Raw genomic sequence first — 26,439 nt, forward strand, 5'->3', positions numbered from 1 at the left:
TACTTAACTTGTCATCAGTCTGTATTCATCCATAGAAAGTATATACAAGGACAGCTGTTTTATCAGTATCATTTGGAAAAGTAAGTTAAACTCCAGGATGACTTTAGTCTGGATAATTCTAGCAAATTGATGTCCAAAAATCTTATTTTGCTTAATAATATTACATTTCTAGTTATATAGCGCTATCATATTCCACAACCCTTTATACATCACAGGGGAAATACAAATAAAATATTTTATATAAAAGAGATTAAAAAGCAATAACATTGTCAGATGAAACAATAGGTGAGTACTTCCAAGAGCTTACAATCAGTTGGATGCTTTGAAAATTAATTCCCTGACTAGCTTTGGAAATACTTGTATTTATTATATTATATAGCAGTTGTGAAGTATTGAACTTTGTGTTGTAATGTTCCACTGTTATTGCCATTAGATAATTATAAATAAATTGACAGTAGGGGTGCGGCCACTGGCCAATCAGTGTCATACTTTGACAAGATGGAATGGTATGACACATTTGCTATTGTGATGTTTTCTGACAAATTTACTAAAATAGTGACTTCAGAAACTGTAAAAGGTCCTCATAAATATATTAATAATCAAGTGGCACAACAGTGTTTTGGGTTTCTTTAAATAAAGTTGGGTAAAGGCATTTTCCACAAATTCTGGAAAACACTTTGAAAATTCAAGGACAAGTAAGATTATCTGGCTTCCATTTATGCCATGCTTGAAAAGTGAGATTTGGTAGAATTTCCATGAATATTGATCAGGTAGATACAGTGTGTGTTTAGACAATCGGCACACTTCACATCGCATTATTGTGACTTAACAAATCTGCATGAGCCTTTAGCCTGAGGCTCGATTGACCTCTGCTCTGTTTATCATCTGTCTTTGTGTTCCAGCACAAGACTGCTCATCCACAGGGAATTCACTGGACTTTGCGTGAGGGAAAGTAATGCTCTGAAATATTGTTCCCTGGTTTCACACACAAATGGTTGTGATTTTCTCCAACTGATGAAGTCATGCCACTTCACTGGTTTTATGTTCTTATTCAGTAGTTACTTTGCTTTATATGGGTTCAATCAGTGTAATCTATAACTGTTGTGAGCATGATTTCTGGAAGTTACCAGACCTTGGCGTAATGTTTTGTATCTTTTCCAACACATACATTGAGCGCAATGCACATAATGAGGCTTTTACACAAAGGCATGGCGGTAAAGATTGATAGCTGTAAGCATTACACCATCATGTCTATTAGATGAAAACAAAGGCGTTGGTTGTGTATAACTACATAGTCTACTTGTAGCCTAAAACATACATAGGAGAATTTCCATGTTTTATATAGTATATAACAGGGGCTTAACAAGGAGGGGCTGGGCCATATAGCAGACTTCAGCATGGGTCCTCTTTCCTCTTAAAAAAATATATACATATTTGTACACATATGTTTACACAATCACATACATTTATACATACAGTTATAAACTTATATATACACACACAAAGTTCTATACTCATCCACAGTATATACACTTCAAATACACACACATTCATCATACGCGCACACATACACACCATGTATACACCTTCAATACACATACAGCATCTTCACACTTACAGCATATACACAGCATACCCACACATACCGCTTATAAACAAACACATACAGCAGATATATAAACACATACATACAGCATATACACACAGACATGTATATGCTCAGACAGCCTTTATATCCTAGGGGGTATCAGAGGCCACAGATCTGATTTCATGCAGCCAAATTACTGCTGCACACATCAGAGAAGTAGACATGAGATATTTCAAGTCCTACCGTTCTGTCCCCTCCACTGACATTTTTCCTGTCTTTCTCTGTGTTACAGTGCCGTGCCCCATGCATCGCTATGGAGAGTAGAGGGGAGGGGTCACCACTCCTCCTCTCCAGTGCAGCGAACCTATGCCGGGCATACATTCATGTAAATGTAGCCTAAGGTGGTATCCATACTTCCAATCTTGATATATACCCTCATAAGGGAGAGTTATCAGAAGTGTCTAAGAGAAGAAGTATTATACTTGTTCATGGCAACCAATCAGAGCCCAGCTTGATTTTCCCACAGCTGTTTATAAAATTAAAGCTGAGCTCTGATTGGTTTCCATTGAAAACTAGAAGGGTTTTACCTCATACACTTCTGACAAATCTCCCCGACAGACCATAGTCTATGACAATGATGGCGAACCTATGGCACTGGTGCCAGAGGTGGCACTCAGAGCCCTTTCTGTGGGCACTCAGGCCATCAGCCCAGGACAGAGTTCACCAAACAGGTTAAAATCCATTGACTGTTTGGAACTGCTTGAAAAGTGAGAAGGTGTTAAAAGAAGTGCATTATCTTTGGAGGTCCTCCTGCCGGACCCTTCATTCTTCCTGTACTGAGAGACCCTGGAGAGAAGCTACAATGATAGACTGAATTTGCCCACTTTGTTTCAACTGTATTGGTGACCTCAAGGGGCCGATACAATTAATGAAGTGAAAGAACAAGTAGCAATAAGTTACTGCTTAAAATGGCACATTGGCACACCAGGGTAAATAAGTGGGTTTTGGTTGTAGTTTGGGCACTCTGTCGCTAAAAGGTTCACTATCACTGATCTATGACGATTAGTGAAAAACAAAGGCCACAATAGCCATTTTTTTTACAGCAGACTCGTATAAGTATTAGTTTGTGAACCGAAAGGCTAAATACCCTAAGAAACTATAGGCAGAGATGAACGTGTTAACTTTAGTGTGCAGTGAGTCAAGATAACACAGTAGGTATTCTACAGTACGGAATAAACCACAGACAAGACATAGTGATATCTCAATGAGTTGGCAAACTTCGATCTTCCACATCTGTATCCTATTTAAGGTTCTTTTTTTTGTGCTTCCATCAGACACTAGGACAGTGAAATGAAAATGAGCAAAAAATTTACCCAACAGTCCTCGTCTGATAAAGGGTTGTGTTTTAGGAAAAGGGGGTGTGGTTTTACTAGAGTGGTGTGCTCTAAGATGCAGCATAATTTGCCAAAAAAGTATTAAAAAACTAATCCAGCAAGTACACAGTGTACAGTTATTTAAAGTAGCATTAACCCCTGTGATCAAATATTTTAGGACCATTATAAATCTGCCCTACAAATTTTGTTAATCTGCCCCATCGTTTTGTGCATACAGAGCAGTGAGGTCCAGTGTAAATCCCCATTGCATCTACATATTCTACATAGTCTATATTTAATGGAAATCATTAAGAAAGTATCCTGATTAATAATGAATGGTAAGGAAGTGTAAACCTCTCATCTTTAGCCTAATAAAGTCTGAGAGTGATATATTGGACCACAGATCAATGCATTGATCAGCATGTGATGCTCTGCAGGGTTTCCCTTTTATTGACAAGTTCTAGTCAATATAGAAGAACCGGATATTTAATGAACCAATTCATTTAAGTCACATCACAGTGTTTAGAAACTGCAACAAACACATCAACGCACAAACGGATAAATGGGGGACATTTATCATACGCCAGAGCGGTATACATCAGGATAGTGCATCCTTCTGGTGTATTCACTGGACTACAGAGCCAGACTTTTATCCTTTTAACATGAGAGGGATTTTTGGTAACATTTAGCTGCTTGAAATTACAGTACCAATTCGATTTCCTAGGCCGGTGACATCATATCCAACGTAACATAGTCTGTTGCCGCTCATTTCCACTAAAGTCAATGTGGTTGAACAGCCACTGTCCGTGCAACGCTGTGTTTGTGATCAGTGAGTGCAACATTTGACTTAACAATACACCCTGTTCGTGGAGGTTATAGGTCAAAGTGCCCCTTCTGTCTGTTATTGATGACCCATCCTCATATCCAGGATCAGATGTTGATGACCTAAGTTCTAACATTACTTAATCTAATTCATTCGGAACAAAGTGTTGTAAGATATTACCGATCGCCCCTGGACCCCTATAGTCTTAGTTCTATAGCCTTTTGGACACAACATGAACAAGGTGAGGAGGAGTTTGAACAGAATAGTCTCCACTCCCTATACTTCATTGAAAGTTGGTATATAGTAAGCTTATTCTTGGGCATTATGGCCCTGTGACACAAGTCTATTACCAAATGTTATATCATTCAAAATATTACATGTGTTGTATTTACTTCCTGTTCATTTCCGCAGTTACGTAGCTGTTGGAACGGCTGCTTGTATTTCCAGGTCAATATTAGATAGTTGTCTAGGGAAGTAATACAACAATTGCAGCTCTGGGTGTACAGTACTTGAGTATCCGATACAGTCTGTAAGGACCAATAAGAAGTGACGTATCAGTAACTGACAGGGTGGAAATTGTTACTTTTCTATGAATATTGTTTTGCCTGAAATCCTTGTACGGTACTAACGTGTAACATGCAGATCAGCAATGTAAGTAAGACGCAGCAGAATGGACAGGCATTCTGCACAAGAAGACAGAAATGAAGGCTTGTAATTGACTTCACAACCTTCCCTTTCAATTATGGATGCAATAAACTCTACAGGGAGCTTTTAGAAGAACTGTTTACAAACCCAGGATAACAAAGCCAGAATGTGTTATTCATCGGGTGATACGAACAAGTATTTCTCCACTGATTCTTCAGGAGATGTAAGTAGGAATACATTAAATAAAGTAATATTAATAGTAATTCTGCATAATAAAAGTAGCTAAAGGCTACCAATAAAGAAAGTAAAGGAAGCAGCCGATCTAGGGCAACATAAAGAACTCTCCAGGAAAAATATTCCTTTTCCATCAGTCCAACAAATACCCGATTGAGGTTCACTCTCTGGACGTCTTTTACATGCAGTAAATTTGCACTTATTTCACTACAGAACATCATACTGTTTAGACTTCTATTCTTTGATATCAGTGCTATGATGCCTCAGCACAGCATCACATGAGCGGCTAGAGACTGCACCATCTCTGGCTGCTGGGAAGATGTGTAATTTTCTTCTCTATATATTTTTCTAAAAACACTCTACAAGACCGTAAGTATACAGTCTAGGAGGTTTCACTGATATATTCTCCATTATAACTGTGTAACAGGTTCCCATGTAATCATTAGCAGTAAGGCCTCATGCACATGACCGTATGGTCTTCTGTACCGTATCTGTATAAAATACAGTGGGCTGACAAATGATGTGTGACTGACTATTGGCTGACAGAAAGCACCTCCCACTGGTTCTGGATACTGCTCGTATATATGGCCGCATACAGTGCACATCCGTATGCAGCACGTATTTAACCCATATTTTATAAGTTCCCATTAACGTATATGGGCCGTATAGAATGGAAATACGATGGAAAATAGGAGATGCTCTATATTTTTATATGGCTCACTTACAGTACTGTACGGAACGATGGACAATATGGCCATGTACATGGATGTCCATATTGCCCACTGGAATGCATGGGGCCGTATTCCGGCCGTGTATACGGAGGTTTTTATACGGTCGTGTACGTGGGGCTTAACTGTGATAGGAGTTCTGCCTGTGTGGTACAGTTCATGCAGTTTCATCATACAAGAAGAACCTTTGCAACCTGTGGAATGACAAAGGCAAGGTCAAAATCAGATAACATGGTCCAAGTGAAAGAATGGGTGCATTGTATTTTCAGAAGAAAAGCAATAGCTTAAAAATAAAAGAGGTTGAATTTTATATAGTGGGGAAAGAAGGAACTAATGAAAAGGAGTCAAAAATGCCCGGAGTGTTGCAGTAAACAAAACGAATCCTAGAGCAAAAACTAAAAAGGCAACTAAACAACATTGTATTAAAGGAGTGATCCGGGTTTAAAAAATTTCTTATGTCCGGGCTGGGGAGGGCTATTTAAACACAATAAACATGTACTTACCTCCTCCGGTGCTGCCGATGTCTCGCGGCCCGTCTTCTCCGTGCGCCGGTTTCAGTACAAGGGCGCACAGGGAGCTTCCAGCCGGCCGGAAGCTCCCATGCGCACCATCTCCCAGCGCTTACAACGCTGAGAGATAGGGACGGATGGGAGGAGCCGTCCACATCGCGGACCGGAAGCTCCCTGTGCGCTGCTTCCGTGCCCCTGTAAACAAACAGGGGTTCGGATCGAAGGGACCGCGGTGCGGGACATCAGCGGCGCCGGAGGAGGTAAGTACAGGTTTATTATGTTTAACTAGCCCTCCCCAGCCCGGCCATAAAAAATTTTTAAACCTGGATAACCCCTTTAAACTATAAATATAAGAAAGTGATATTTTTACTTTTTGCCCAAGACCAAAGGGTATATCCCTTTGTGGCCTCCATTACTATTACAGTGATGGGGCCCACAATGGGACCTGTCATATGGTTATCTGCAATACAATATACTGTAACCTCCTGGCCATCCAGACATCATAATGTTTCTTGACAATTTATAGTCAGTTGCCACCAACTTTTAGGAATGACAAACTGACTTCTGTTTAGATTAAAGGGGTTGTCCATTTTCAGAAAATAATTGATAATGTTTGTTTAAGGAAAAGTTATCCAATTTGTCTAATACTTTCTGTATCAATTCCTCATGGTTTTCTAGATCTCTGCTTGCTGTCTTTCCTTAGAAAGCGTCTATGTTTACTCCAGTGACTCCAGTTTACTCCATGGTGATGTGATGGACATGCAGGTAGGAGTTGTGTGATACAAACCTACATGTCCATCACATCTCCATGGACAGATTTCTATTCACTGGTGTAAACACTGAAGCTTTTTATTGAAGCACAGTTTATTGGAAAATTGGATAACTTTTCATTACGCAAACAAAATATTTGCTGAAAGTGGACAACCCCTTTAATCACATATAGATTGTGGGGCCCTGTGTACATCAAAGAAAACCAGTAAATATCAAGATCTCAAATTAACCGATTTTCAAATGTACACAGGGGGCCGCGCGACTTTTAACCTGGAGCGGGTAGTCTTAAATCAGAGGTGATGATGACAGGTTATTACTTTCCATTTCAATGTTATTTACTACTTGTTTGCGAGCCAGAGGATATAGTGTACTTCAGCATATATATACTTTTCATATTACTAAGCTTTCATGCTCGGCTACTGACACTGAGCCACTGTTTGAAAGGGGCTTCTGGGCGTCCACTTAGCTCTCTTTCACTGGGGTTTTAATATTTCTTCATCCTTATGGATGATGTCTGTTTCTTCTGTTTCCTGAACAATTTAAACCTTAGTGCTCGCTTAATCTGAAATGGAATTAAAGATCCTCAGAACATTCTTCAGTCAGGGTTATGCTTCTCTATTTCAGCCACAAACAGTTCCTTTTCCTTCCTTAAAGAAACTTAACCTCCACATATTGCTTTCTTTCCTCTGCAGCTGGCGGTCAACTCAGCTTCACCTGGATGAGTCATTGGCAATTGTGCTATTAATATAAAGTCTCTGTATTCATGAAGTCATGCAGTCTCCTTCAGTCTCTTGTAGTCTATCTTACTGGGTTTCAGTAATGGAAATACTTATTGGCAGAAGCAGGCAGCACAGTATGACTCTCTGACTGCCTTGCCCTAGTATGTGATGCTACCTATGTACCTTTACTAGGAACTACTCTTCCTAACATAACCATAGTCACATATAAAAATGTTAAATTATTTGGAAATCTACAGACGCAAATAATTGACTTTTAGTCGTAGCTGGACTGTGAAAAATCTCTTTATATTCCAGGATTGTAGCTGGTCATGCAGTGGTGTGTGTGCTCTGCCCTCTGTTTGATATTACATTAGGGGAGGGGTTGGGGAGCATACTAAAGTATGATTACACAGATCTCCAGGGTTGCTACCTAACACTGTGTCTGTAGCTTTGTAGGGTTTGTAACTGCTGTAAACTCCTTTTAAAGTTATTACCAGTTATGCGCCACTTGGCATGGAGGTGGCATAATCGCGAAATAATCAGTTTGTTGAAATGCACATGATGTATCCGCCTTGGCTTTATTGTTGCCGGCACATGGAGTGCCATGATAGATGATAAAGCTCCCCCTATGTCTGTATGCCTACTGTTACTAGGTTCTATTTTTCACTGTGCACACTGATTTATTACTTCTTAGCTGTGTAGACAAACCATCTGTCTCCTGAAGCCTGGCTACATTACATAACGCTGACCTCTCTGCTGGACCGTCCATCTTTCATTCATAAATTCTGCACTTCTATCATAGCTGTCAAATGCAGAACTTGGGTTTTGCAAAACTAAACACGCTGGCATTGGACTTTAGGAAGGAAGTGTGCCCAGCTGCAGCTGTATATTCCTGTTGGAGATAGGAAGTTATACTGTGGGCCGTTTATGCGTTTCCACTCTATACCTAATCTGATATATTCATTATATTCATCCTCGGAGAATAGTTCATGGCTGTAATGTAGCTGAGAATGCAAACTGATCTTTTTGTGGAATGGGTACATCTGTACCATTGAGTAAATGATGTGTTGTAATAGATTGCTCCTGACATATTGACGAGCCTGATATGAGCTATGGCTTCCTTGTGATTTGCCTCATTAGAAATGTTGTTTTGACAAGATGTTTTCTGCTTGGAGCACATGTGTACAGGGAATGGCTGGATGCATCAGGGTTAATACTATACGTGCACTCGCTTTCACATCTTAGATAGATAAAGAAACTAAAATATTACAAATATTTTTGTAAATGGGACATTTGACTGGAAAGTATTTGGGGGTCTTTGTTGACCAGAAACTTGACTGGTATTTTCAAGTTAACCGACAGGTCAAGAAATTTCAAAGCAGATTATATGATCTACTTTCCCTTAGATCGTTTAATGTCTGTGGCCAACTATTACAGGCGGTCCCCTACTTAAGAACACCTGACTTACATACGACCCCTAGTTAAAAACGGACCTCTGGATTTTGGTAATTTATTGTACTTTAGTCCTAGTCTACAATAAACAGCTGTAACAGTTCTCACAGGTGTCTGTAATTAATATTTATTGTTAATTCTGGTTCTTATGACAATCCAACATTTTTTAAATCCAATTGTCACAGAGACCAAAAAAATTTTGTCTGGGGTTACAATTATAAAATATACAGTTCCGACTTATATACAAACTCAACTTAAGAACAAACCTACAGAACCTATCTTGTATGTAACCCGGGGACTGCCGGTATATAGATTTTATTGATCAGTATTGGAAAGTGTAATGTTTCGGGGTGAGGTGTCGGTATCACTACTCGTTGGCAAATCTAGATTTAGTAGTCAGATTAAGAAGGCCAGGTCCGTGGTAGGAATACCACTGGAATCTTGGGAGTCGGTTATTAGGAAACGTGTAGTTAGAAGGTTAAACAAGATCACTGCAAATGAGGGGAACCTGAACTATGATACACTCGCTGGACAGCAAAGTGTATTTAGTGGTACGTACAATCACTGGAATTGTAAAACAGAAAGAATGAATAATCGTTTCATTCCATTTTCTATTAGGCTGCATAGTGAGGGTAAAGTTTATAGGTAATTGTTCTTAATGTATATGGTTAAATTATTATGGGTAAGGTCATTTGTTCATTATTATGTTTTTGTGTTTTATGGAATTGTGCATGAGTGTTGTCTTATTACTGTACTGTTTTGATTGTATCGTCTTTTATGGAGTAGCAAGTAACAACTGTCCTCTTGGAGGACAATAAAGATGTTCTCATAAAGGAAAGAAAGATCTTAAAGACCCCTAGTGCCGCTACTCCCTCAGCCTCCTCTCAAGTAACACTTCTGTATGTTGCATACATTTTGTAGAAAGTTGCATGCAATATACACTCACCGGCCACTTTATTAGGTACACCTGTCCAACTGCTTGTTAACACTTAATTTCTAATCAGCCAATCACATGGCGGCAACTCAGTACATTTAGGCATGTAGACATGGTCATGACAATCTCCTGCAATTCAAACCGAGCATCAGTATGGGGAAGAAAGGTGATTTGAGGCCTTTGAACGTGGCATGGTTGTTGGTGCCAGAAGGACTGGTCTGAGTATTTCAGAAACTGCTGATCTACTGGGATTTTCACGCACAACCATCTCTATGGTTTACAGAGAATGGTCCGAAAAAGAAAAAACATCCAGTGGGCGGCAGTTCTGTGGGCGGAAATGCCTTGTTGATGCCAGAGGTCAGAGGAGAATGGGCAGACTGGTTCGAGCTGATAGAAAGGCAACAGTGACTCAAATTGCCACCCGTTACAACCAAGGTAGGCAGAAGAGCATCACTGAACGTACAGTACGTCGAACTTTGAGGCAGATGGGCTACAGCAGCAGAAGACCACACCGGGTACCACTCCTTTCAGCTAAGAACAGGAAACTGAGGCTACAATTTGCACAAGCTCATTGAAATTGGACAGTAGAAGATTGGAAAAACGTTGCCTGGTCTGATGAGTCTCGATTTCTGCTGCGACATTCGGATGGTAGGGTCAGAATTTGGCATCAACAACATGAAAGCATGGATCCATCCTGCCTTGTATCAACGGTTCAGGCTGGTGGTGGTGTCATGGTGTGGGGAATATTTTCTTGGTACCAATTGAGCATCGTTGCAACGCCACAGCCTACCTGAGTATTGTTGCTGACCATGTCCATCCCTTTATGACCACAATGTACCCAACATCTGATGGCCACTTTCAGCAGGATAATGCGCCATGTCATAAAGCTGGAATCATCTCAGACTGGTTTCTTGAACATGACAATGAGGTCACTGTACTCAAATGGCCTCCACAGTCACCAGATCTCAATCCAATAGAGCATCTTTGGGATGTGGTGGAACGGGAGATTCGCATCATGGATGTGCAGCCGACAAATCTGCGGCAACTGTGTGATGCCATCATGTCAATATGGACCAAAATCTCTGAGGAATGCTTCCAGCACCTTGTTGAATCTATGCCACAAAGAATTGAGGCAGTTCTGAAGGCAAAAGGGGGTCCAACCTGTTACTAGCATGGTGTACCTAATAAAGTGGCCGGTGAGTGTATATATATATAGTACTGGACTGAGATACACTAAATGAAATGATTCTTGGAGATATCCAAAACATCTGCATCTCCACATTGAATAGCATTAACTGTTTTCACATGAGACATGATCTAATAGGTTATAGAATAACCTACTATATCCCCCTCCCCATTAAAGTGAGGTAGGTGGTCAACTGCTGTAACTAGAGCTTTGGGTTGAAGGGCCTTTTGTTGTGATATAATGTAAAACTACTTCATTTACACTTTAGTGTGTTAGTTTGACCACCGAATGTTAAAGGGGTTGTCTAAGTTTGAAAAATTGATCACCCACCCATGAGCGCCACTTCTGCTTCACAGGCCAGTGGCATTGCATTCATTCATCTCATGGCTTGTATGCATCTCAGTCCCAAGTCGGCTCATTCCCTTTCTTTCCAGAAAGGCAACAGAGAACCAGTCTTATGATTGGCACACACGGAGGTATCCATGGAGCATCTAGATTGATAGATGAGTCTTGGTGCGTCATTATGAATAGATTGTAAAGGAGAGATTTTAGTAAATTGAAAACCGATCAGTAAGAAATTACAGTAGTTGAATTGTAAAGTGAATCAGAGTGGCAATTAGGATTTTTGAAGATACCATTGATATAATAGTGTAGTCTTCTATGCTTTTGCATCCTATTTCCAGTGTTATACTGTGTAGATGGATGCTATCCCAGTGTACATGCTAAACATGATGTGAACCCAAACATCCTATGAAGAGGTTCCAAATGTGTAGACTTAGCTTAGTATGCCACATGGATTCACTAGAGAAATCGTCTTCACGTTCTGATGGTCAGTACACGGGGCGTCAAAAATGTGTTAAGAACTTGGAGTGAAACTTGAGGAGGTTGTAAAAATACTTAGCAATGTAATAGCTTTCTAACAAGGCTTTCATCTAACTTAACAACATTTCAGCTGTGTTATGCGCAATTAAGCTGCTCTGTAATTTGTTTTTAACAACCCAAAAAAATACTATTTGGCTTGCGCACAAGCATTGATCCGCTTTCCCTCTTTGATGATGCTTTTAACGCTCAGCAAGGGGTGTATGCATGCCGCTCTTATTACAATGTGGACGATTTAAGAATGCCATTCTTATAAAGTGCAGCTCCTTATGTCTTTAATTTTTCTCCTTACAGGTCCACGTAACTCAAGTTCCCATCCAAAAATGCTCATTGATGTATAATGGAAGCTCCGGAGTACCTCGATTTAGATGAGATTGATTTCAGTGATGATATATCTGTAAGTAGATCTGTTTATATATTTAGTGTGTGTGTTATATGGTTACATAGTTTGCATGATGGAAACTACATACATGCATTAAATCCAACCCTTCATACATTCCAGATGTTCTATATTATAATCTGCCTGTCACTTTTCACTTCTTTAGATTGAAGGCTTTGATAGTGATCTTCTGGATCCATAAAGTATTCCTCATTCTTCACTACTGTAGCTGCCACTTCTCATTTCAGTTGTTTTTTTTTTTGCTTTTTATTATGTGTCATCTGTGTTTTATAGATTTTATCCAGTATGTTTCTTGTAGGTTTATTTTCTTCCCCCCAATACTGGCTTACAGTGTGTTTTTGCAACCTATTCTTCAGTGCAGATTGTGGTACACATTCCATGTTAGAATATGAATGAGGGCTATCAATCACCAGTTCTTTGTCCACTCGTGGAACGTGTTAACCACTTCGTTAAGAACATTTGATAACAAACTATTACTTAAATACAGGTATATAAGGGTTACTTTTTGCTTGATTTCAACACCAGAGGGGTAATGTGATGTGATCCGAGTGACAGTGCTTGTTAGTACCTGGATGGCTTGTTTCTTTACAAATTGCTATTGGGGGATTTTTAAGCATTGCAATATTTAGAGAATGCTGAAAACCCTTGATAATCTGCCACACTGTTGTCTGGTTAGTAACTGCTGGCTCTTGGGAAAAAACCATGTGATGTACCATGTCACATAACAGACCTATTGCATTCTCATCAATCAGCCTGTTTGGTAATTGTACCCACAAGTATAACTCTATTAGGATATCATACGTATGTCCCCACTAAATATGAGTCCATCATAATGACTGTTTTTTTCTTAAACTGTTCCTCTTATGGCTCTAATTTTGACCTTTAATTCACCTTGAAGACTCAATTTAAGAAAATGTACTGTGCAGAAAGTGTCAGCCACATACCATATCAATGGTAATCCAATGTAAATATGCTGGTCATTTTACCTTCTCTAGCATTAATAAGAGACTTTACTAGCGTCTGTCTAAAACACAACAATTAGACGTCTATCCTCACATCACATTGACAGAAAGTGACCCAGATGGAGCAGGGTACTGTGGCTTCCTCCATCGATAGTATTTGATCTGGAGTCCGAGCTCCTTAACCCTCAGCTGCCACAAACAAGCACTGACGCCACAAAAAACCCTTTAGAACTTGGATTGCTGTCTCACTACTTATTTATACCAGATGGAACTATAACTCTTCATCATGTCTTTTATACACTTGACAGCATGTACCTTAAACTATAAGCAATTTTTTACACTCCTATAACCACTAAATAGATGGAGAGAACAAAAACCGAGGCAGATCGGCCATTGTACCCACCGGGAATTCCCCCGTTGGGCTGGTTGGTCTTGGGCTGTCCGGGGCCGGTCAGCACCTCCTCCCTACCACTGTCCTCAAATAATCTATCGTACCTGCATCGTACAGTTGATGCAACAATGTAACCAAAATACCACCCCTACAAATCTACAAAAGGAGTAATAACCATAGTCTTCATTACACTAACATATCAAAAGAATACATTATTGATATGGTCCTTCTTACAAAGGTGGACTGTTTATTTCCAGCAGAAATTAAGTGCTGGAGTGCCTCTTAAGGTTTTGTGTCTGTTTTGCACTAATAGGGTGCGTTTCTATTATATATATATATATATATATATATATATATATATATATATATATATTCCATATAAGAACAATATTGATATATTGGTTTATAGTCTGTGAATAAAATTCTTCCAAGAGGAAATACACATGCACACAGTTTTCCTAATGAGCACTACTAAACATAAAATGTGTTGGTGGGAACGTGGAGGCTCCTAGGCTTTCTTTATAGGAGAGGGGTTTTGTGGTGTATTGACCTTAACACTAAATGCTTCCCACAAAAATGTAGGCAGGAAAGCAGTTTTCTAAGCTCTGAATGGTTTCCTTTTTCCTTCAATTGACACATCACTTTCTACGACTTCCTTTCAAAATACATTGTGGCTATTGTTCCCAGGGAGGAGACTGGTTTAGCACATACTAGCATCAACCTTCTCTGCTCTGTAACATTTTTCCATTTTTCAAGATGGGAGAGACACTTTGTAAAATAAAGTTATTACTGCTATAACATTCTCACATAATCCCTACCTTGGGTTGTGTCTCATTATAATCGCACACAAGGAGCTGTTAACAATCAGGTTTGCTAAAAGCGAGGGAAATGCTTTTGGCATATGTTGCATATGTCAGCCCTCTGTATAAAAAAAAGTAGAAAAAAAAACATTTTACTCTACTGTAGAAATGTAACATCTAACGTAGAGTACACATGGGGCCCACAGTGTTGGGTGTGTATTGGGAGCGTATATGATGTATGTCTGTATATGTTATTGTATGTATGAGTGTATTTGCTATATGTGTGTATATGATGTGTATATGCTCTATATTTGTGTGCATATGTGATGTGTGTATATGCTGTATGTATATGTGTATATACTGTGTGTATATGCTGTGTGTATATATGCTGTATGTGTATGTATTAAAGTATATAAATGTGTGAATATATCAGTGTATAAACGTGTGTGATGGCAACTCACATGTTTTAGTATACTAATATGTAAATTATTTTAAGGGGGCCCTATTCAGAGATCTGCTGTGGGGCCCTGCCACAATACAGTAAACTTTTAACCACATTCTTTGTCCTATTAATTTTCTGTAATACCATTAATAGCCAAATAGCCAAACCTTTTCCACATACTGATTAAGTGCTAAAATTTACTCCATTAGGGGACAAGTCAATTGTGGTGAGCTTTCCCAACAGTATTCTGGATGGAGAGTTCATAAATGCGGCATTGGCCATTATCAGGATCAGGGGTAGTGGACCCACTGGACCACCGTAGGCGAAGATGTAAGCTGACACCTCGGAGCGGAATCTAAGTGGCATCCAGTTTTTTCCAGAACCCACTGCAAAGTGAGTTGGACTTGCTGCGGTGGGATACCACCAGGTCGCTCCACAGGCACGACTTTGAACAGAGTCGTAGAGTAGAATCGTAGTCGGGGACAGGCAGCACAGGATTGTAGTCAGTAGCAGAGTAGAAGGTCAGGGCAGTAGAAGGTCAGGAACAGAACCGAGGACACAACGGAAAATCAGGATTAGCGCACAGGGTATGGAATAAAGCTTTCTCTGAGGCATGGAAGCACAAAGATCTGGCAGGGGACACAGGAAGGGGACGGAAATTTAACAGAATGGGCAGCCTGCCAGCGCGCTGGCCCTTTTAATTTCAGAATGCTGGCGTGCGCGTGCACTCCGGAGCAAGGTCACCGACGGTGGAACACGGACAGGTAAGTGAGGCTTGCAGCAGGGAAGAGAGGGCATAGGGAGGCCCACGGGTGCACATGCGATCCGGCAGAGAGGTCGCAGGAGCATCCGTGACAGCTATAAATCCAATACAAAAAATATATATATATGAGCCAACTCACCATCTCTATCTTCTAGGAAAAAGTGTCCTATTTATGGCTCCACTTAATACCCTGAATGGTGCACGGAGCACGGATATGTAGCAAACCTCATTAGCTCAGGTAACATAATCCAGACATAAAAGGGGAGTAGATCCAGCACTCGCAGTATATAGTTAAAACTTCTTTTTCTTTATTGTGCATCCTTTAAACACATTTGGGTGTATATCTTTCCTTCATGGCGGCCATAAGTAAAATATAATCCAAAGTTCAAAACGCGTATGTCTCCAAGGAAAGATATGCACTGCCATGTATTTTAAGGATATACAATAAAGAGAAAGGAGTGTCAACCAGATACTACGAGTGCTGGATCTTCTTCCCTTTTTAATCTGTCCAATGTTGTAGCGTTGGTATAATTTTTGTTTTTATGCAATATTTAGGTTAATAGAGCAGATATCTAGTAGGTGATTCCTTGGTACTATACTATACATTTGGTGGAAATTGTGGCCAGTTAGAGTTTTAGCAGTAATGAACCCAGAAGTGCCACTGGATATAGTCCCAGCTTCACTTGTGACTTGTTGCGTAGCAGTTTAGTATTCTGCATCTAAAGTAGTTTCATATAAAACTAAGTAAGGTCATTGGGCAAAAAGACAGAATACTGGTATAAAAATGGCTGATGTAGTGAAAGGTAGCTTACAGTGCTGGGAAAAGCCATCTCCAAGACTGCTTGGTTACATAGTTACTGCACAGACACACAAGCAGTTAGTGATATCATCAGATGATTTGCTGCTGGCAGACATTCTAGTAATAAGAGCAATTTCAGGCCAAAATCCTAAAGTTCCCTAGCTGAACCTGAAAAATATGCCTTACGGTTTTGATAAAAATTTCACGGCTTGTTTATTTATTTATTTTTCTTGAATTTGGAATGATGAAGATGAAATCTACAGTTCATCCGAAAGGCAACGTAAACTTAAAATGTTTGATACGTTCACTTTAGAAAGTGTTATCTAGTTTAGCATAGCTAAAAATGGTACATCTTGCAGTACATTTCATGTGCTGTAAAAAGTAGACTTTATATTTAAACTGAAAAGATCCACAAAAAAATCAGAGGCACCTGGATGGGAGTTCACACGGGAGTTCACACGGGAGTTCACACGGGAGTTCACACGGGAGTTCACATGGGAGTTCCTGTCTTTGCGGTGCTCATTTAGTATGCGAGAATTCCATTGGTTTTCAAGATTTACTTTCTTTTGCCCTATCATGAAAAAGCCAAACACCACCTACACAGCCCAAAGGGCATTGATAGCACGGGGACAATAAATGTTACAGGAAAATAACAAATAAATATAAACCTTAATTTGAGAGCATTTTTATATTTTGTGTTAGCTGGAGAGAACCCAGTTGAAAGAGATTAAGAAATCTCAGTTTAGACCAGGAATACTTCATTCCAGATATGAAAATGATTTATTTGAAAAGTTTTTAGGTGATACAAAGCTTCCTGGGGTTGTAACACGTGATCTCTGGCGGTTAGGGAATATGGACCCAGGTCACATCATCTCACCTTAAATGCACTTGTCATGTCCCTACATGGGTTGTTGTTTTGTGCCCCAGTAATACAGCAATCCCTGCCCAATAGCAACTGTATATTGTATACAGATAAGCCGAGTGCCTGCAGCTATCGGGCCAAGAGAAAGAAGAGAAAAGCAGCAGCACTCCTTTCAGTTTTCAGTGAAAAAAGTGGTGTTCTTCATTCACAAAACCATGTAATGTTTCGACATAAAAGTATTTTTCAAGGCTTAAAATTTTTTCTGCCATAATACATTGAAGGAAAAATGTATATATACTACGCCATTTGCAAAATGTTATTAATTTTGGGAACGTAGAAATGTGTCAAAAGCCAGGGGAGATTATTTATCATACAATGACGCCTTTTTCTTGGCATATGATAATGGCGCAGCCATTTGTGAGTGGCCCGCTATATGAAGAGGTGTAGCTATATGCCACAGCATGCAAACATTCACTATGGAGTTTGAAAGCTGCAGCTTTTGCAGAGGCGCGGGGCAGGAACATTCCATGCTGACCCACTCTTCTGCCGGCCCGGAGCAGGCGGATAGGGCAAAATAGTCATAAGTGCTGCCAAATTACTAGCATTTGCAATTATTCTCAGGCTTCTACGCCAGTTTTCTGACATAGAAACCCTGATAAATATCCACCATAGTTCTTTAATGAAGATCAGAACTTTAATTCATTATATTAGAGCAAATTTCGGAAGAGGAAACAAACCAAATACAACCAAAAAATCTCTTAGCGAATTCTTGCCATGGGGAAAACAGAACAAAGAGATCCTAATCCATGTTGGCACCAAGACTTACATATTAATAGCAACATCTTTAATGTGGTTAAGTTTGTGGTTGCTTTACACAGTCTTACTCTCTTTTATTTCACATTGTGCTATAAATATTGAATTTGTAAAATCCATGCATTGTTGCAGCTTCTAAATGTTTTTTTTCCACATTTGTTTTTGATCAGCATCTTCACTATTACATCTGAAAGAGCAAAAAACATTTTTAGCTTTGCTCGTGCAAGCAGTGCGGTTGGTAAGGAATTTTAACTTGTGTCCATAATTGGCCAGCCGAATATTACTTAATGTTTATATAACACTTATGTGAGTGGAAGTGTAGAGACGGAGACGTGGGGTCTGTTGATGTTCCAGGAGTGACTACCCCTTTTAGATTCCTAGAGTAAACTTAGTGGTTGCTTTGTGTGCTTTCAATTATTGCTCATGAGCAATGTAGGTCCTTTAAGTTATACAGAGACATAACTTCCGTCCTTGTTCAGATAAATATCACTTAGAATGTCATACATGGCCTAAAATATTCAGTCTTATGTACCCTATACATCGTAGGTACTTGTGTGCTTGTTATTAACAAATTTCACAAGGTTTCTATCCAACCTCTCACAAATTTTCGAGCTGTTGTTGATATACTATGTATGTGAACCTTTTATCGAATACACAGCACCACTGAATTAATGGGGCTCAATAATAATAATAATAATAGTAATAAATATAATAATAAATACTGCAGGAGAAAAAAAATCAAGGCACAACTATACCATATTATGTCACTAGGCTTCCTGAAAATCATGTTTAGTGGCTGCCTTTCAAGGTGGCACTGAGGCAAAGTTATCCTTACTCCACCCTATAAAACTTATTTGCATATTCCCTCTCAGAATTCCCAGCAGGGCATGCATGACCTTTAATTCTGAGTAATAATAATAGTAATCTTTATTTATATATCACCATTTTATTTAGTATCACTGTAAAAAATTGAGGGGGGCATAAACAAATAAAATATGGAACAATAGGAGTGAGGGACCTGCTCGAAAGAGATTACAGTCTATGAGAATGAACTGGGGGATACAAGAGGCATAAGAGCTCATATAATGGTCCAGCATCAATGGGAACGTAGGGAAGCCTGTCTGCTGTTTGGCCGATAACCAAAGTACACAGGGGTGGGTTAGTAAAAAAAAAATAATTTGAAGTTTCATGCAGTTAGGGAACTTGATATGAGATATGAGTGGGAGGTTCGAATTGAGGAAGATATTGATCTAAGATCATTCGCAGATCGAAGAGCATGGGTTGGGCCCTACACCTGTAAAGTATTATGGTCATGGTTCACAGTGAGCTTATTCATATACATTTAGTGGCTGATATACATTGACTGACATTAGTTTTCCTTTGCATTGTGAGTTTTAACTAGACACATCACATAGTATAATAGGTGACAGCCAGTATGGGTTTACTAAGGAAAGACGTTGTCAAACTATGCAGATTCCTGGACAGAGGAGCTGCTGTCGATATTGGGGCTCATTTACTAAAGGTCCGTCGGACGCATTTCCGTCGGGTTTTCTGATTTCCGATTTGCCCTGAATTGCCCCGGGTTTTTGGCACACACGAATGGAATTTGGTGCATCGGCACCGGCTTGCACACGACAGAAATCGGGGGGCGGGCCGTCGGACGGATTCACACTACGCGCAGGATTTCACTTTTAGAATTGTGTCGCAAGACACTCACTGGGAAGAAGAAGGTGAACTCCAGCAGACCCCGGCAGGGAAGCGACGGATGAAGGAACTCGGGCGCACGTGCTTCATGAATCGCGCTGGACCTCATATTCGTCAGACCGTCCGAATCGGGGATCGCGACAGGACCAGGTAAGTAAATTTGCCCCATTATGTTCTTATGTTTCCGTCGGGTTTTCTGTTTTCCGATTTGCCCTGAATTGCCCCGGGTTTTTGGCACACACGAATGGAATTTGGTGCATCGGCACCGGCTTGCACACGACAGAAATCGGGGGGCGGGCCGTCGGACAGCCCGACGGATTCAGACTACGCGCAGGATTTCACTTTTAGAATTGTGTCGCAATACACTCACTGGGAAGAAGAAGGTGAACTCCAGCAGACCTCGGCAGGGAAGCGACGGATGAAGGAACTCGTGCCCCATTATGTTCTTGGACTTTGCAAAGGCATTTGACACTGTCCCTCATAGACGTCTGATGGGTAAAATAAGGTCTAGTGGTTTGGCACAGATAGTTTCCAATTGGATTGAAAATTGGCTTCAGAGAGTTGTGGTCAATGATCCCTACTCAGAATGGTCACCAGGGTTCTGTACTCAGTCGACTATTATTTAACTTGTTTATTAATTATATAGAGGTAGGAATAAATAGCAATATGTCTATTTTTGCAGATAACAACAAGCTGTGTAGTGTGATACAGGTTATGGAGAGTGTTCATAAGCTGCAGGGTGCAGGGTGCAGGGTATTTGGCAAATGGGGTTTAATGTGGGTAAATGTAAGGTTATGCACCTGGGGGCTTATAATCCACATCCAACATGTCTTTGTGGGAATAAATCTGGGAGAGTCCCTTGTTGATATGGACCTGTATATAATAGTAGATCATAGACTAAATAACAGTATACAATGCAATCTGCTGCCTCTAAAGCCAGCAAGATCTTGTCATGTATCAAAAGTTGTATGGACTCAGGATAGGGATGTAATATTACTAATATTACAAGGCATTGGCTTGTTCTCACAAGCAATATTATGTTCAGTTCTGGGCACCAGTCCATAAAAGGATGCCCTGGAGCTGGAGAGGGTACAAAGAAGAGCCACAAAAATGATAAGTTGTATGGAGGGCCTTATTTATGAGGAAAGATTAAAAAAAATGAGATTTGTTTAAATTTGAAAAGAGACGACTAAGAGGTGACATGATTAATTTATATAAATACATGAATGGTCCTTGCAAAAAATATGGTAGAAAGTTGTTCCAGGTTAAATCAAGACAAGGGGGCACTTTCTGGAGAAAACAAGGTTTAATTACTAGAAGTGACAAGGCATCTTTACTGTAAGAACTGTGAATCTGGGGAATAGCCAAGCTGAGGAGCTGCTCGCAGTAGGGACAGCAGACAGCTTCAAGAAGGGTCTAGATGTGTTTTTACATCAAAATAAAAATGTTTCACACAATCTTGTAAAACATTGGTGAAAACACAGTGGCTGTCATTTGCTTTAAAAATTTATAAAAGGAAAAATAGTATAAAACAAATGTATAATCTAATCTATAGCATTGTGCTAAGAAATACAAGTAATAAGTAATACAACCAGAATCTTTTAGTCTTCGATAACACTGCTCACTTACATTGCATACAGTAGGCTACGCATATAGGTAAAAAGTCATACAAGGCAAACAAAATATTGATAATTAAAGGATTGTACATGACAAATAGATTTTCAGTTCCAAGCAGGAAAAGATTAATAAATCTTCTATTTGTTTTGTACCAAAATACTGCTGAGGTTTAGACATCTCAGCCATCCTGCATATGGTTTCAATGATACTGTTTTATTGGACTAACCTAATTTCTCTGAAATTATAGTATTTTGTATATACAATCTCATGTATCTTAATGTAAACTCTGGGAGCAAAAATAACCAGGCACCAAGTTATGTTTAAAGAAGTTTGCTTCTGCTTCCTGAGTCGCCCTTTTGTTACATAGTTTTCTAACTAGCATGGCTCACAGAATGTTTAGTCATAATGTGAGTTTAGATGGTTACAAATCCTGTCCACCCACACAAAGTGCTGGGATCTGCATTTATTGGTTTACAGCACAAATGTAGCCCTGGGAACTTGGTTCTTGCACCAACTTACATTGTTGATAATGATCCATGTTGTTTTGTCTTCCTCAGTATTCCATAACATCCTTGAAGACAATTCCAGAACTGTGTCGTAGATGCGATGTCCAGAACGACGATAGATCAGGTAGGCTTGCCATTTATTTTGTGTAAGTCAATAAGAAAATTCACTTATGGGGATTATTAAAGAAGTTTTTGTGTTTTGTACAATCAAGAAGGTTTTGTGTTGGACAAGACTATACCTGTCCTTTAGCAAAACCTCCAAAACATCTATGGGTAAGTGAAAACTGTCTATTGGTGTAGGTCCAGACTAGGGCTTCTACTGGCAGTTTTCATCAACTTTGGATATTTTTGTATAAGCAATGACGTCCATCGTTGAAGTACTTAGGCATCTTTCCTTAACTTTCCCCTATGTGTGGTATTAATGTCCACAACAGATTTCAAGCAAAGGTAAGGGTGGACACATCTGTACATGAATCAGTTCATATATTACATAACTATTTTTAGCAGCTATGGGATTTTTCAGTTCACATAACCTGTTGTAAGCCGCACCCAGTCACTGGAATTGGAGTTATTCACATGAAGGAGATTGTTAACTTGAAGCATTGGTAAGTGTTCAGATACCCCCGAGCATAAGCTTTAAGAAGACCTGAAGACAGAATGTAAGATTCTTCTGAACACTGGATACGACACAAGTGAAGGCAGTAAATAGAAGATCTCAGTGTCAGTATCTCTGTGACCTCTCGTCTGGCAGTGTGCGCTCCTCAGCTTTCACTGTGTATAACCAGCAAAGACGTCTCCAATGAGCAGAGAACGGACGCAGTCATTGATTGACCACAGGAGGCAGAAAAGACCTGCACATTCTCTTGTGCTTTCTCCAAGATATGGGTCAGCCGAGGACATGTATAGGGGTAAATATGTTGGCAGGGATGATACAATTATTACATTACATTCCTTATGTGTTGTACATTGAATCATTCACTTCATGTTTCAGTGTTTTTGTACAGAACAGATGATACTTATTTGTTTCTTGTAGTTATTTTTATGTTTATTTGATACACATTTATGGAGTTGTCTACACAGAATAAAAGGGCTAGAGCTGCAGTGAGGATGGTTATGGGACCTGTGGGGCTATGGATAGGTACTCTAAGCTGCATTCAAGTAGCGATGATTTAAAGGGGTTGACCACTTTACCTCATGCTTTTTGTAATGTGTGCTTAATTGTTATGAGGGGGCAGGATATTAGTTAATTTACCAATATGCATCTATTAAAAGTGCTCAACTCTTTTTTGATATGTAAAGTGAAGCCTCATGTCTTGGAGAGCCAGACATTCCTGTCCATAACAGGGTGGCACGATGGCTGAGTGAGTAGCACTTCTGCCTTGCAGCACTGGGGTCCTGAGTTCAAATCCCACCCAGTTCAACATCTGCAAAGAGTTTATATGTTCTCTCTGTGGTTGTGTGGGTTTCCTCTGGGTACTCCGGTTTCCTCCCACACTCCAAAACATACTGTTAGGTTGTTTAGATTGTGAGCCCCATGGGGACAGGGACCAATTTGACATGCTTTGTGCAGCGCTGTGTAATCTGTGTGCGCTATATAAATAAAGTGTTATTATTATTATTTATAAAACAGATGGAGGGTCATGTGATCTCTATCTGGCAATGAGCAATCACCTTACCAGGACCTTAATCTTATATTCATGAGTACTGTAATAAGGTCTTGGCAGTGTGATTGCTCATGGAGAAAGATAGAGATCACATGACCCTCCATCTGTGGCCATTTTATGGATAGGAATCTCTGGTTAAAAGGTGGGTTTTCTATAAATAAACTGTTCAAAATCTTAAAGGTTTTGGAAAACATCTGAATAGTTTCTATATAGTTTTTACAAAAGTATAAAAACAACTCATACAACATTGAGTTCACTATATTAAGTAAATGTAGCATATTAGCAATTCTAGAATCCAATACTGGTTTTAGTTGGGAAAAAGTCTAAAAAACCTAATCCAGGATAGAATTTATAAGGAACCTTGGCCATAGCTGACAACTAAGTCACATTCAAATCGGAAGGGTTTACATTATCTTATTGCCTGGGGAATCTTCTAAGAATATAGAAATAAAGCATGGTATGATACTCATTAGTCTGTCTTAGCTTATATAAGAGATGTGTGGTGAATCACTGCATGTATCTCATGTCTTCTCCGCAGTGTACAGTATCTCCATTGTTAGAGAGGAATACAATTGTCCCATATAGAGCTGTTGGTACCTTGCTCCAAATGTCTTACCCTTTACATTATTTGACCAAATAGTGTATAACAATGGCTCTGATTTTCCATCACATTTGCCCAACACTTCTATTTTCTGGTCATTAAACATATAAAGCACAATACAACACATTTTTCTTCATGTAGTAACATTTAGTGGGAAATACTTGGAAATAGAGCATCCATATGTTAATGTCAGGGATCTGACCATGAGTACTGTCAGTTGTGTTGTGCCTCTTGTGCCTAGTGAAGTACCCCAGACCCCTTCAGGTGACATTACAATAGTACAAAAGCCTTGATGCTAGTGTGAACAGGGCCTTGTAAGGACCTGTTATTTTATACTAAATAATCTCCCTCTCCCTTTCTATATATACAATGTATATTGGAGGTGACAGAAAAGCTGATCCATAATAAAATGCAGTGTCCTACTTTTGATTTCTGAGATACGGAGTAGAAAAAAATGAGTTTTTCTCTACAGACAGACTTCAGTTAATCCAGAAAGCAGATGAAAACTATCTGCTTTGTAAACAGTGAGAGGTTGAACGATGTCCGAACCAGTAATAAATGTGCACTGGAGAGTTTCACTACAAACAAACAGCCCATTATCTCCCTCAAATATTTGGACTGTGCTTGATGCTTATTCTTCTTATCCAATCCTGTGCAATAAACCACTGGACACATGTAATCCCATCATACACAACCTTCACTTGACAATAGTGTAGAAGAGCTCCATCTTGTGTGCAGATAGATAACATTCCCTGTCCATCTTGTACCGTGCCATAGTATCCTCATCTAGAAGTAAGAGCAACTTCTTCTTTGTTTCATCAAATTTATAAATGTGGGGAAGCTGTACACATTTTACCACTATTTGTATGCATCTTTATTATGAAACTAAGGAGCGGATGTTAAAAAAAGAATTAAAGGTGAGTTAATTTTTAAAATTGGTGGCCCTTCCTTGGCTATCATTATCAGAAAGGGTCTGACTCCCAGCGCACCATTTATTAGGACAAGCTGCGACAAGATGGTGCAATGAGGTCATAACTATTCCTCTTTCCCCCTCAGGCAGAGTTCCTCCTTGAAATAACTGATCACTATGGGTGAGGGGAGATGGATCCCCCCTGATCTGATGTCAGTGACCTATATTTGGCCATATTTTGTACAGGCAATCCTTGGGTTACATACAAGATGGGTTCTGTAGGTCTGTTAAAGGGAACCTGTCATCAGACATTGGCCTAGTAAACCACTAGCAGTATGTTGTCAAGGAGCTAAGCAGCTTCTAGATAATGTTTCTTTCATGGCCTGGTGTAGCTGTATCATTCAGAAAATCAACTTCAAAGTGAGATGTACACTGCTTTTATGGAGTCAAGGAGGCGGAGAGTTTAACACTGAAATCAAGCTCTCTGCCTTAGAATGTCCCCTTCACTGTTATTGAAGGTCCTGTGCCCTGGGACATCATTGACTAGATGCATGTATATCTTAATCATACACATTTTTATGTAGATTCTGATGTTTTCCATACCAAAACTGGCAAAATGGAGCAACATGTTCTTTCTGATGAGATTTCTGCAATGATTATAATAGAGCAGGAGCTTTGTTGGGAAGCCACACAAATAAACCTTTCACACTTTGCATCTTTGTACAGATCCATGGCTCAAACCTGTGACATAAACTGATGACTCCATCCAAAAGCTAAGGCTGAGGGAAAATACAAAAACGTACAGTGGATATTCATTTATGTAGCAAATACGCCCTCATAAACATTAGGGAAGGCGACACAGTAGTTGTAGCAGTGACCGGGCTTAGCCACAACCACAGCCTCTGGAGATTTTTTATAAAAATAATGATAATAATAAAAATCATTATTATTATCGTTATTATTATTATTATTATTATATTACAGGCCCCCTGCCCTTTTCATCATGATTTCATTTATTATTAAATCCATTTAACTTAAAGAAACATTTCACCCTTAAAAACGGCACTAGGAGCTGCTTACTAAAGGAGATCCTAGTGCTACAACAGTCCCAGCAGTGTTACAATGCTGTGTCTTCGGAAACCACTGATAACACTATCAGAAACCCTGCGATGTACACTAGAAACTCCAGACCACTCTTAAAGCGGCCCGGTGTATTAATGAGGGGGCGGGATTAGGGGCGGTGACTGCTGCATGATGCTCGGCAGTCACCGCCAGCCTATGGAGTGGGCAGGGTGGTCCGGGGAAGAGGGAGCACCTCTCATGAATACGCAGGTCCTCTTTAATATTTAAGTCCTTGTAGTCAT

General features: G+C 39.7%; 1 protein-coding gene across 5 annotated transcripts in view; it reads left to right on the plus strand.

Moving 5' to 3' along the window:
* The window catches only part of SNCAIP (synuclein alpha interacting protein), a 152,662-nt gene that overhangs the window by 65,313 nt on the left and 60,910 nt on the right, over positions 1-26,439 (plus strand). For 4 of the 5 annotated variants that reach the window (XM_072141245.1, XM_072141278.1, XM_072141254.1 and 1 more), the window contains exons 4-5: positions 12,136-12,238; positions 21,952-22,024. In XM_072141245.1, the coding sequence (XP_071997346.1) occupies positions 12,182-12,238; positions 21,952-22,024 (130 nt within the window). In that variant the 5' untranslated portion in view covers positions 12,136-12,181. Of the gene's footprint in view, positions 1-12,135; positions 12,239-21,951; positions 22,025-22,639; positions 22,809-26,439 lie in introns of those variants that run through there. The other variant, XM_072141271.1, reaches the window with a different exon arrangement.

The sequence above is a fragment of the Engystomops pustulosus genome, chromosome 1, assembly GCF_040894005.1.
Source record: "Engystomops pustulosus chromosome 1, aEngPut4.maternal, whole genome shotgun sequence".
NCBI classification, from domain to species: domain Eukaryota; kingdom Metazoa; phylum Chordata; class Amphibia; order Anura; family Leptodactylidae; genus Engystomops; species Engystomops pustulosus.